The sequence below is a fragment of the Carlito syrichta genome, unplaced genomic scaffold (assembly GCF_000164805.1).
Source record: "Carlito syrichta isolate Samal-C Ts95f unplaced genomic scaffold, Tarsius_syrichta-2.0.1 Scaffold111641, whole genome shotgun sequence".
In the NCBI taxonomy this organism is placed as follows: Eukaryota; Metazoa; Chordata; class Mammalia; order Primates; family Tarsiidae; genus Carlito; species Carlito syrichta.
The window spans coordinates 10454-23707 of NW_007055737.1; the positions used below are offsets into that span (position 1 = coordinate 10454).

The 13254-nt window shown below is 43.8% G+C and overlaps 1 protein-coding gene across 1 annotated transcript; it reads left to right on the top strand.

The window, feature by feature from the left end:
• The first annotated feature begins 933 nt into the window (after window positions 1-933).
• LOC103273051 (zinc finger protein 62 homolog) lies at window positions 934-12331 on the top strand. Its single transcript, XM_008070514.2, has 2 exons — window positions 934-3695; window positions 12203-12331. The coding sequence occupies exon 1, from the start codon at window positions 966-968 to the stop codon at window positions 3639-3641; it is 2676 nt and encodes an 891-aa protein (XP_008068705.1). The 5' UTR covers window positions 934-965; the 3' UTR covers window positions 3642-3695; window positions 12203-12331.
• The last annotated feature ends 923 nt before the right edge of the window (window positions 12332-13254 follow it).

Genomic DNA, 13254 nt, shown 5'->3' on the forward strand with positions numbered 1-13254 from the left:
CTCACCTAGTAATTGGCATTGCTCTCAGTACTCTACGTATGTTATCTCACTTTAATATTCACAAAGACCCCCATTGCCTTCATTTTACAAATGAGGAAACCACTACACAAAGATATTAAGTAACTTTCTCCAGGTCATAAATCTAAGTATGTTAACCTAGGTGATATTAATCCCTTTTCTTGATGGTTTGTGATTTTGTTTTTCATCTTGGATATGCCCCAGCTGCAGTAGCTGGTTCATAAGTAGGAATGAAAACCTCTTTTCCTGGCAAGCCAGAGCATGTTTTTCCATATAGAGTTTTGCCCTGACTCTTTGCTCTCCATAGTCTGTGCTTTTCCTGGAAGGAATGTCCAGGAGGCTAAACAACTCCTGGCAGCTGTAGGTTGCGTTCTTTCTCATCTCTGCAATGAGTGTCGTTGAGATTTTGTAACCATCCAATTCCTTTGTACCTCTTTCCATGTACTAATTTCTCCTCTTCTTTAGTTCTGCCTGTCCTCTGTTGATTTTAACTTTTCATGATAAAAAAGTTATGCCTATTGTTTGTCCTGCTTACTAATTTTTCTGTCTTCCAATCTTCATATAGTTCTCTCATCCTGTTTTTCCATGACTAGATGACATTGTTCAGAGCCTGATGGGTATTGACTTTGGTTCTGTGTTTCATTTCACCATGCCCTCATGTGAAGCTGTTGTGCAAAATTAGAAAAGTTGTTTGTTCCATTGAAGCCCAGGACTTTTGGTTTTAACATTAGCTCCACAGTCAGAAATGTTGTCGTGTTCACTGTTGTATCCCCAGTACTTCAGAATGGTTTCTGCCGTACCACATGCAGTTGGTAACTATTTTTCCAGTGACTGAGTGAGTTTTGATGTGAGTCTTCCAGTTTTTTCTGAGCAAAGTGAACAGCTCTCTTTTTCGTTTTCTTCCTTTAGTGTCACATTTGGAGACAAGCACTGAGGATGAGGAACTGATGGAAAAGTATGGAGATGTTGGAAATGCAGAATCTAAGTGGCCAAAAGTGGAAGGTCTTCATGAGGATTCTGTGCGGGAATCTAAGGTTGGTGACATGCGTGATTGGGATAGCAAGGTAGTGAATCAACAGGAAAAACCTGTGGGAAACAGGATGAAGGAAGACAAAAGCAGCATCAGGGAGATGATCAGCAAAACCAAGAACATGGCCAGTGTAAAGACGGAACAGGAGGAGGAGGCATCTGAGAAGAGTTCACATCTGATCCCAAAACAGGTTACACCCCAGACTGTCTCTCAGGGACAGAAAAGCAGTGAGCCTGGCAAATGTGTGGAGAACATAAATGGAAACTCCCGCCCCAATCCACGTCAGAAAACCAGTGCTGCTAAGAAATCACATAAATGTGATGAGTGTGGGAAGTCCTTCAAGTATAATTCCCGCCTTGTTCAACATAAAATTATGCACACTGGGGAAAAGCGCTATGAGTGTGATGAGTGTGGAGGGACATTCCGGAGCAGCTCGAGCCTTCGGGTCCACAAGCGGATCCATACTGGGGAGAAGCCGTACAAGTGTGAGGAGTGTGGGAAAGCCTACATGTCCTACTCCAGCCTTATAAACCACAAAAGCACCCATTCTGGGGAGAAGAACTGTAAGTGTGATGAGTGTGGAAAATCCTTCAATTATAGCTCTGTTCTGGACCAACACAAAAGGATCCACACTGGAGAAAAGCCCTATGAATGTGGCGAGTGTGGGAAGGCCTTCAGGAACAGCTCTGGCCTCAGGGTCCACAGAAGGATCCACACAGGGGAGAAGCCCTACGAATGTGACATCTGTGGGAAAACCTTCAGTAACAGCTCCGGCCTCAGGGTCCACAAGAGGATCCACACAGGTGAGAAGCCCTACGAATGTGATGAGTGTGGGAAGGCCTTCATAACTTGCAGAACGCTCCTCAACCATAAGAGCATTCACTTTGGAGACAAACCCTATAAATGTGATGAGTGTGAGAAATCCTTTAATTATAGCTCTCTTCTCATTCAGCATAAGGTCATCCACACTGGAGAGAAACCTTATGAATGCGATGACTGTGGGAAGGCCTTCAGGAACAGCTCGGGCCTCATTGTACATAAAAGGATCCACACAGGCGAGAAACCTTACAAGTGTGATGTCTGTGGCAAAGCGTTCAGCTATAGCTCAGGCCTCGCAGTCCATAAAAGCATTCACCCTGGGAAGAAGGCCCATGAATGTAAGGAGTGTGGGAAATCCTTCAGTTATAACTCGCTACTTCTTCAGCACAGAACTATTCATACTGGAGAGAGACCTTATGTATGTGATGTGTGTGGGAAAACCTTCAGAAACAATGCAGGTCTCAAAGTCCACAGGAGGCTCCATACTGGGGAAAAACCATATAAGTGTGATGTGTGTGGGAAAGCGTATATCTCACGCTCAAGCCTTAAAAATCACAAAGGAATTCACCTTCGGGAGAAGCCCTATAAATGTAGCTACTGTGAGAAATCTTTCAACTACAGCTCTGCCCTTGAACAGCATAAAAGGATTCATACGAGGGAAAAACCCTTTGGGTGCAATGAGTGTGGAAAAGCTTTCAGGAATAATTCCGGCCTTAAGGTACATAAGCGAATCCACACTGGGGAGAGGCCTTACAAATGTGAAGAATGTGGGAAAGCCTACATCTCACTCTCGAGCCTTATAAATCATAAAAGTGTACACCCTGGGGAAAAGCCCTTTAATTGTGATGAGTGTGAGAAAGCCTTTATCACATATCGAACCCTTATAAACCACAAAAAAGTTCACCTTGGAGAGAAGCCCTACAAATGCGATGTGTGTGAGAAGTCTTTTAACTACACCTCACTCCTTTCTCAACACAAAAGGGTCCACACTAGAGAGAAACCCTATGAATGTGACAGGTGTGAGAAGGTCTTCAGAAATAACTCAAGCCTTAAGGTTCATAAGAGAATCCATACTGGGGAAAAGCCCTATGAATGTGATGTATGTGGAAAAGCCTACATCTCACATTCAAGCCTTATTAACCATAAAAGTACCCACCCTGGGAAGACACCCTATACATGCGATGAGTGTGGGAAAGCTTTTTTCTCAAGCAGAACTCTTATAAGCCATAAAAGAGTCCATCTTGGGGAGAAACCTTTCAAGTGTGTTGAGTGTGGGAAATCTTTCAGTTACAGCTCACTCCTCTCTCAGCACAAGAGGATCCACACAGGGGAGAAGCCCTATGTATGTGATTGGTGTGGAAAGACCTTCAGGAACTGCTCAGGCCTCACAGTACATAGAAGGATCCACACAGGGGAGAAACCCTATGCATGTGACGAGTGTGGGAAGGCGTACATCTCACACTCAAGTCTTATCAACCATAAAAGCGTCCACCGTGGAAAGCAACCCTATAGTTGTGAGTGTGGAAAGTCCTTCAATTATAGGTCAGTCCTTGACCAGCACAAAAGAATTCACACTGGAAGGAAGCCATACCGGTGTAGTGAGTGTGGTAAGGCTTTTAATATCAGATCAAACCTTACGAAGCATAGACGAATCCACACTGAGGAGGAATCTCTAAGTGTGATACATGTGGGAAGCTACAGTGGAGTATCCCAGATGAGAACCTACGAGGGATGGAGTGTTCTGGATGGGACCAGGATGAGGATGCCTCTGTAGTGGGCGGAGCATGCCAAGTCTCAGAAAGCTCAATGGAAGAAGAAGCTTATGAATGTAAGAATGTCTGAGGTCCTTATCCATGGCTTATAATTTACACAGTACAGATGAAACCATTCTAGAGGATTGCGAGTACAGTCCTATGTGATCTTCAATCATAGCAGCAAGGAAGGCTTCAGTGTCAAGGTAGCTTAGCCCTTGTAGAATATAAAGTAGTCCATACTGGGTATAAAACCTATCCAAGTGATAGAAGGTGAAAAAAATCTTTAAAATAAGCAAACATTTGTGGACATTAAAAAAAAGAGAAAAGGACTTTAATGAGTTGTCACATAACCACCATCAGAAAGTTCATATCTGGGTAAATTCTGTGAATAAAAATGCAGAAAATTCAGGTATAGTTTGAGTCCCAATTATACATTGGTCAGTGGAAAAATTCTAAAAATGGCCTCCAACAGGCAAATTCAGGGAGAGAGAGGCTTCAGGGAAGATAAGTTTGATAATAGTGATTTTGAAGAATAAGCTTGATATAATTAGATGTTTGAGGGGGACAGTGATGATGACTTCTGGAACAAAATTTGGATTTACCTGTAGGAAAATTAGAAAGCATAGACTGTTCTGAATCTAACAGGAGATGGGAGAGTCACTCATAAAAATTGCAAATACACTATGGTGATACACTAGTTGACGAAACTTTTAAAAAGTTTCGGATGAGCCCCCTCAATGAATGATGAGTGTTGTGAGTGAGAACCTGAAAATGAGAACACGTGACACTACAATAAAAGCTTCTGTGGAGAGGATTTTGACATTCAGTAATTATTGGAACACATCTACAACATGAATTTGCACCTTACATGATAGAAAGATTAATTCAGGGAGTCCCATGAGAAGGAATGTTAGGAAGGAGGGCATTTTATTGCAAGAGCTAAAATACTAAGTGGCTACCAGTAATAGGAGGAAATTCATGTTTCTTAATCTTGTCAAATGTTTGTTTTGGAATGTGTTATTGTAAAGATGTGAAGCAGTACTTGTGTATAACTGTTTGTTGTACAATGTTATTAATACTTTGTTCAGGGCTCACTCTCTTTGCCATGAAGGCCAGATCATTGTGGTGAGGTAAGGTGGAATTCCAATAAAGAAATTCCTTAAATGAATACAGGCTGTGATGGACATCAGACGAATAGATATACAGAATCATCCTTTGGTCAGATGTTTGTGGGGTAAGCTTTACCAGCTCCAAATCAGAGGGCATCAGGGCCTCATCCCACAGGGCTGGTGCCTTAGGCAGTTTCACCAGATGCTAGAAGGTGCCTCACTTGGAGAAGCACCTGGTGGATGTTGAGGGGACGCAGCTGAACCCTTCAAGCCACCTACTGGGCTGGACCCAACTCAGGGGAGCAGATGGGCTGTGTCAGTGATGAGTCACCACAGAGTTCTGTCAGCAGCAGGCAGAATTTAGCATGAAATGCTGCGAACTGTGCATAAGGCTGTTACAGGTAACTCAGGTGTGGGATGACACAGCCCACAGATGCAGCACATGTGCCCCATTTCCATGCTGATCATTGTTTCTCAGCTGGGAGAATGCCCCATAGCCACGGCCATGTGTCTCCAGTTTAAATGCCCTTAAAGATATGCACATCTGGGCCAGGCTCGGTGACTCAGCCTGTAATCCCGCGCTTTGAGAGACCAAGGTGAGTGAATTGCCTGAGCCCGCGGGTTCAAGACCCACCTGGACAACTTGGCAAGACTTCATCTCTACAATAAATCAAAAAATTAGCCAGGCATGGTAGTGCGCGTCTGTAGTTTCGGCAACTTGGAAGGCTGAGGTGGAAGGATCGCCGGAGCTCGGCAGGTCGAGGCCGCAGTGGCCAGGAGCAGCCACTGCACTCCAGTCTGGGTGACAGAGTGAGACTCCAACTCAAAAAAAAAAAAAAAAAAGATACGCACATCTGCAAACTCAAGGCAGTTTCTGTTTCTGCTTTTTTGCTTGTAATGCTGTTGCTGTCTTGCTCCTTTTCTCACACTGAGGGTGCATAATACCCCCCTCCCCCGACATCTATTGGGGTGTGAGAAGCTTTATACTGACCAGCTGCCATCAGTTCCCTTTCATGAGTAATAATAAACCCATGACTTTGCCAACTTGTCCTCTGGGTGTTTTCTTCGGAATAGGTAAGCATCAAATGAGTGCACTGTCTGATTTGGGGCTGCCACCATACATCAGGATACAGCGGACTTCTCAGACTTGAGTTACCTGTCCAAGAATACTATTCATAGAGGCTGAGTTCTAAATCTGGTCTCTGGTTGCAAAACCCTCTTTCTTTGTAAGAGAATGGACTCTAGCCAGGTAAGTTTCCACACCTTTCTAGGCATGCAGTTCTTTCACTTCGTCTCCAGTTCCCACCCACAAGTTTTGACGGAGGAGAGGGGTGGAGCTGGGTGGAGGTGGGGAGATACCCTTTCTGCCACTTGACCCCTTTGGAATGTGCTGGCCACAGTTACTCCCTGTTCTGTATGTGGGACACTGGCAGGCCTGACCCTGTCCACACTTGGACTGATTTATTCAGTGAATACCTCAGCATCTGCTGGGCATAGTCCCCTGTAATGGGAACTGTCCCTGGGTGGGAGAGGATGGAACCAGGACTCGATCCTGGTGAGTAGGGATGAATAGGGGGAAAGGCCACAGCAACCATTCTAGAGGAGGTCTGGGCTAGACTGCAGGTGCTCAGCGCATGGAGACCACAACCAGTCAGCAGGGGCGGGCAAGTGGTGGCTTCTGGGCATGACGTTGACTGGGCTTTTCCAAGGTTCGAGTGGGAAATTGGGCAGCCTGGCAAGGGCTGCTGTGGCGTGACAGTGGGGATGGGCTTCGTGTTGGGCCCAGCACAGTGTTCAGTCATCAGGACGTGGATCAGTCTTCTGACTGTGAGGACAAGACCAGGTCTGGCTGTGCTGAACAGTTAGGTGACCTGAGGTTTCCACGTGCCCTCACAGGCCCCTGCTTGAGACTTCATGAACCTCAGGTACCGCCTACCCTCTGGGAGAGCAGCTTGAATAAGGAGACCACCCTTCCAAGGGTGCTCTGAGGGCCCCCGTTTCTGGGCAGGACACACTTCTGCGGTGCTGTGTTTTGGACACTCCTCCAGCCAGGTACGAGTGCTAGGCCAAACGCGGTTTGGCAGGTGTCCCAGCCTTCAGTCCCCTAGATGGACTTTGTGGCACAAATCCAGTGAGCTGGTGTGGGCTGAGGCCTTTCAGGCTAGCCTAGGGCCAAAGGTGTTCTGTGACGAGCCCCTACCCCTTCCCGAGGATGACGCGCAAGAGGAAAAATAAAAGGGAGTGTGGTGGGAGGTAAGAGCTTGAATAAACCGTGGAGAAGAAATGCATGGCTCTGGTTTTATTAGGAAATGTGTCTGAAGGTGAAAACCTGAGAAACCATTGCATCTGTTCACATGGGGGACGGGGTAAAATGGCACTGAACGCCAGTGCTGCAATGCAAAACAAGTTCCTTCATGAGATTAAAAAATGGAATCACCAGGACAACACCTGAATACAGACAGTAGGGTCTGAAGTCTGTCTGCACCAGAATGTTAGGAAAAGGGGAAAGCTGCCCCAGGAGAGTCCCTGGGTTGGGAGGACTCTCCATGCCTCCTCTCCAGCACCAGCTGAGGGCGTTGCTGAGAGACAGCAAGCAGAATTCAGTGTCTTGGTGCCATTTGTCTTCCCACCAAGGAACTTCCCGTCTAGACCTGGCAGTCCTCAGGCTGTGGATGGTACTGGTTTGTGCAAAGGCAGCAAAGTGTAGTGGCTGAGAGCATGGTGTCTCCCCCAGGGAGCTCGGGCTTGGATGTGGAGTTTTTCACTTTCCAGGTGACTTCAGGTGAGTAACTGAGCCTCTTTATGCTTGTATGTCCTTACGTGTCTTGTTTCTAAGCAAACATGCCTTGTCTTTGGCTGGAAGAGGGTTCAGTAGGAGGTTGGGTCCAGTGTCTACCTGTGTTATAATTCTACTCTATTTTTCCCCCTTTTTGTTTGGAAGTTAAGCAATTTTTCTCTTCTTTTAGTGGCCTAGAAATCAAAAGATCTGGTTCTTGACTTTTCAAAGGCTAATGTTAATTGAAACTTATCTTCATCCTAGACAATGCAAGTCTTTTAGAATACTTTAACTTCAATTACTTTACATCTTATTTCGGTTGTTCTGGTGAATTTTAATTATGTATATATAAATGCACATAGGTATATATTAAAATATATTGCTATGACATCGATAAGGGTACCCACACTTTACCTGTACAATGACCACGTATGTATCTAACCCTGAACTGTAAGATAAAATGACAAAAATCTGGGCAATGCCAGATTGATGCAAGGTAGCCTTATAATTACATTTTAAATATAGACATTGTTTTAAATATAAAATGTAAATATTTAAAGATAATTATTGAACACAAAAGCCAATCCTATAACATTAGAATTGAATATATCTATGGGTTTGGTTTTTTTTTTTGAGTTGTAGTCTCATTCTCGTCTAGGCTGGAGTGCCGTTGCACGTTCAGCCACTCCACCATTGACCTGCTGGGCTCCGGCTACTCTTCCGCCTCAGCCTTCCACGTAGTTGGAACTACAGGTGTGCACTACCATGCCCGGCTGATTTTTTGAAATACTTTTATGCATCTTTGGAACTACTCTTTATAAGAAAGGTATGACTTAATAGTACTGTTTTTCAGCAAAGGTGGATTTTCAAAGAGAATGAAGCTCATGTGTTATGATTTACCACACCCTTAACTTGGGAGTATAAAAGTCTGGGTGCAGATGGTAATATTCATTCTCAAGAAACTTGCCTTTACCATCAAACCACATCTCCAGCCCCTGATATAATGAGCTACTACTATGGCAACTACTATGGTGGCCTTGGCTATGGCCTCGGTGGTTTTGGAGACCTGGAATATGGCTATGGCTCCAGCTATGGCCTCAGAGGCTGTGGTGGTTATGGCTACTTCCATCCCTCTTTCTATGGAAGATACTGGTTTTCTGGATTCTTCTGAAAAAATTGTTTATTATTTTGTGACTCAGAATGTCTAATTTTCTATATCTAATACTTTATTCCTCAAAGAAGATACCACCATGTATTTGGAACGCTTTGGGTCAGTAGGCATTCATGACTGTGATCAAGAATTTGATCACTTTGACCAGATACAGTCAATATTTCTGGAAAATGACTATACTTAATATTTTTCATTCCATGATATTTCATAACTTTTGAATAAACTTTCTAAATAGTATTAAATATATATGTATATTTTGCTATTGCTTTCTACACCAAATGTTTAGATTTATCCACATACCTGTCATTTTAATTACTTTCCATTGCTGTTTACTCTTCTCTGCTTCTCTAACTTTTCTTTCCATTTTTTTTCTTTTTCTTTTAAAGATGTGGGGTACAATTCAGGGTTAGGTATAACAGTGTTGATTATGCAGGTACCCTTGTTGATGAGGTGTGCTCCTCCCTCCCCTAGCAGTTTCCTTCAACTGCCAATTCTACCCCCCTCCCCTGGCACTTTCCCACCACTGCCAATCCTTTTCTTATAGTATTATGATAATTGTTCAAAGTCTGCTTATGAGTGAGAACATAATGGTATTCTGTTCATTGTTTCTGTGATAGATCACTGAGTATGATTGACTCTAAATCCATTCAAGTTGCTGCGAAGTCTATGTTAGTCCTTTATGGCTGCATAATATTCCATTGTGTGTATGTACCACATTTTTTTAATCCAGTCCAGGTTCGATGGGCAACATGGTTGGTTCCATGTTTTTGCTATTGTGGATACAGCTGCAACAAACATACATGTGTAGGTATCTTTTTTTGTAGAATGATTTGAGTTCCTCTGGATATATTCCCAATAGGGGAATTGCTGGGTCATATGGAAGGTCAATTTCTAGTTCTTTCAGAAATTACCACAGTCTTCCAAAGAGGTTGCACTCGTTTCTATTCCCACTAGCAGTGTAGAAGCGTTCCTTTTTCTCTGCATCCTCACCAGCATCTGTTATTGTTTGTTTTATTAATGATGGCCATTCTTACTGGGGATAGGTGGTATCTCAATGTGGTTTTGATTTGCATTTCTCTGATGATGAGACTAAGCACTTTTTCATGTGTCTGTTGGCTGCTCGTATATCTTCTTTTGAGAAGTGTCTATTCATGTCTTTTGCCCACTTTTTAATGGGGCTGTTTGTTTTTTTCATTTTGGCGCATTTGAGTTCCTTGTAGATTCTAGATGTTAGGGCTTTGTCAGGGATACAGTTGGCAAATATTTTTTCTCATTCTGTGGGCTGTCTCCCTGCTCTCTTGATGGTTTCTGTTGCTTTGCAGAAGCTCCTCAGTTTGATGAGGTCCCACTTGTCTATCTTATTTCTTATGGTATAGGCGCTTAGGATTCTGATCAGGAATTGGTTGCCCGTTCCAATTTCCATAAGGATGTCTCCTGTGTTTTCTAGGATTCTTATAGTTTGAGGTTTTACGTTTAGGTCTTTGATCCATTTAGAGTTAATTTTTGTGTATGGTGATAGTTAGGAGTCCTGTTTCAATCTTCTGCATGTGATCAGCCAGTTTTCCCAGCACCATTTATTGAATAGGTTCTCCTCTCCCCAGTGGTTGTTGTCGGAGGCTTTGTCAAAGATGAGTTGGTTTTCCAACTTTTCATTTGGGGTCATTTTTTTTTTTCTCTCTCTCTCAAAAACATCTTTAGGACCCCTCTGTCCTGTTAGAGGCGAAACTTCACCTAATTTTTGTTCGCCTAAAATTAGCTTCATTCTTAGAAGAGAATTTTGCTGGGAATAGAATTCTAGTTAGGGCATCCTATTCTTTTGTCACATTGGAGATTTCAAGTCACTGATCTCTGATTTTCACTCTGGCTGTTCTTCTGTTGGTTTAATGTGTTCTTTTTAAAATCACTTCTTTAAGATTTTTTCTTTATTGTTTGCTTATTTCAGTTTTATTATGATTTGTTTTTGCATGGATTTTTTATTTTGTAATCCTGCTTCAGATCCTTTGGGCTTTTAAATTTGTAGATTTATATTTTTCTTCAGATATTAGCTCTATACCATCTTTCTCATTTCCTTCTAGGACTCCAAATAAAAGGTTAGACCTTGCCACTGTTATCTCCTATGCTTCCTAATGTTCATTTCCATCCCTTTGTCCCTCACTCCCTACCCAGGCTTCATTCAGGATCTGGATTTATCTTCCGGTTCACTAAGTTTCTCTTTAGGTGTGTAAACCACCATTAAACACACTCATTGAGTGTTCAATTTGAGTCATTTTATTTTTTAGTTATAAACTTCTCATTTACTTCCTTTTTTATAGTGTCATATTCACAAATGTATCTGTATTAAGATTGTGTCTGTTAGCATCTGTGGCAGTGGCTTTCTGTGCTGTTGAACTCTGGATGTGTCACCTGTCCTCTGCATTAGATTCCCTCCATCTAAATATTTAGACTGCCTTCTGGTTTCTGGGTTGGATCTGACTAATACACTGATGTCAACAAGTCTTCATCCTTGGGCCTTACAACTTTCTACAGAATTCTTTCACAGCCCTTTGTATTTTGTTAGCTTTCAGTAAAAAGGAACTTTAGTCCAGAACTATAGAAAGTGTAGTCTAAAGTCAAGATTCTAAAGTGAATCCAAACTGGAAAACAATTCCCTCCTCAAAGGCTCCTGGGAGTGTCAGGATAAGCACTGATGAATTTTTAAATATCTTAGGGTGTCTTAGTCAGTCAGGCTGCTACTGCAAATTACCACAGCTTGGGTGGCTTAAACAACACACCTTTTTCCCCTCACTCTTCTGCTGGCTGGGAAGTCCAAGATCACGGTGTAGGTAGATCTCATGTCTGATGAAGGCCCACCTGCTTTCTGGTTTGCAGAAGGCTATCTTCTCATTGTACTCTCACATGGTGGAGAGCAGAAACAGAACCAGCTCTCATGTCTCTTCTTACAAAACCACTGCTATGGTCTGAATGTATTACCTGAAAATTTGTGTGTTAGAAATGCAGCAGTGTTGGGGAGTAGGGCCCAATGGGAGCTGTTTAGATGATGAGGGCTCTGCCTCACTTAAGGATTAAGTGCTATGAAAAGGCCTTGTGAGAGTGCGTTTTCGTGCTCCTGCTCTACTTCCATGTGTGGACACAGTTTTTTCTGTCTCTTATCCTACCTTCCACCATGTGAGGATGCAGTAAGAAACCCACACCCCAACCTCATGACCTACTTACCTACCATAGGGGCAACCTCATGCCGTCATAATGAGATGGGATTTCAACATAAAAAATCTGGGTGGACACAAGCATGCATTCATTTCATAGCATAGATTTCTTAGCTCAGGCAACTGTAACACAATACCATAGGTTGGGTGGCTTATAAACAACAGAAATGTATTTCTACAGTCTGGAGGCCAGAAGTCTGAGATCTATGGTACCAACACGGTTGGATTTGGTGGTTCCTTTTCCAGGCTGCAGATGGCTGACTTCTTGTGTCCTCAGGTGGCAGAAAAGGAGCCACCTAGCTCTCTGTTCTCTCCCTAGAAGGGCACTCCTCCCATTCATGAGGACTCCATCTTCGTGACCTGATCAGTTCCCAAAGGCCCCGCCTCCAAATGCCATCCCATTGGAAAACAGATTTCTTTTTTTCTTCTGTTGAGTTGGAGTCTCACTCTGTCACCCAGACTGGAGTGCAGTGGCCGCTCCCGGCCACTGCAGCCTCAACCTGCTAGGCTTCGGTGATCCTTCTGCCTCAGCCTTCCGAGTAGCTGGAACTACAGGCACACGCTACCACGCCCGGCTAATTTTTGATTTATTGTAGAGACGAGGTCTTGCCAAGTTGCCCAGGTGGGTCTTCAACCCCCGGGCTCAGTCAATTCATTCGCCTCAGCCTCCCAAGGTGCGGGATTACTGGCTGAGCCACCGAGCCCAACTTGAAAACAGATTTCAACACAAGAAATTTAGGGTGACACAAACACTCAGTTCATAACACGGGGTGAACTGTGAGACTGCTGACCAGACATGGAAAATGCAGCCTCCTCTACGGTCCCTGGACTGGAGTCCTGTCGAATGGCATCACAGCAATGTCCTCCTCACCCCAGCCACAGCAGAACCTGAACTTGGGCCACCCCTCTCCTCTTCTGCAGAACCAGCTCTTAGCGCAGTGGTTCTCAAACACAAGCACATGTCAAAGTCACACGGTGGCTGGTTAAAACAGAGGTTTCTGAGCTCCAGTTTCTGCTTCAGTAGGTCCTGGTGCCTGAGCGTTTGCGTTGCTACAGAAGGCCCTGGCCTTTCCAGGCCCAGATTCCTGGAGGCCGAGAGAGCCTTTCAAGGCTGGGTTTTGACTCATCAGCCTGCTCCGGTTTGTAACACAGCGACTAATAGTAAGGAGCTGGTGATGGTGCCGGTGCCTCCTCTTTCCCCAGCCGTATCTGAAATACAGAGGATGTCAAAAAAAGGCCTATGCATTTTAAGAAAAACCGCATTAAAATTGTAACCATATATACCAATAACAAAAGATGAATACAAGTCACGCCTGGCTTTTGCAATTACAAGAGATGCTCAAAGTGGGCACCGTCAGTGTCCAGACACCTCCG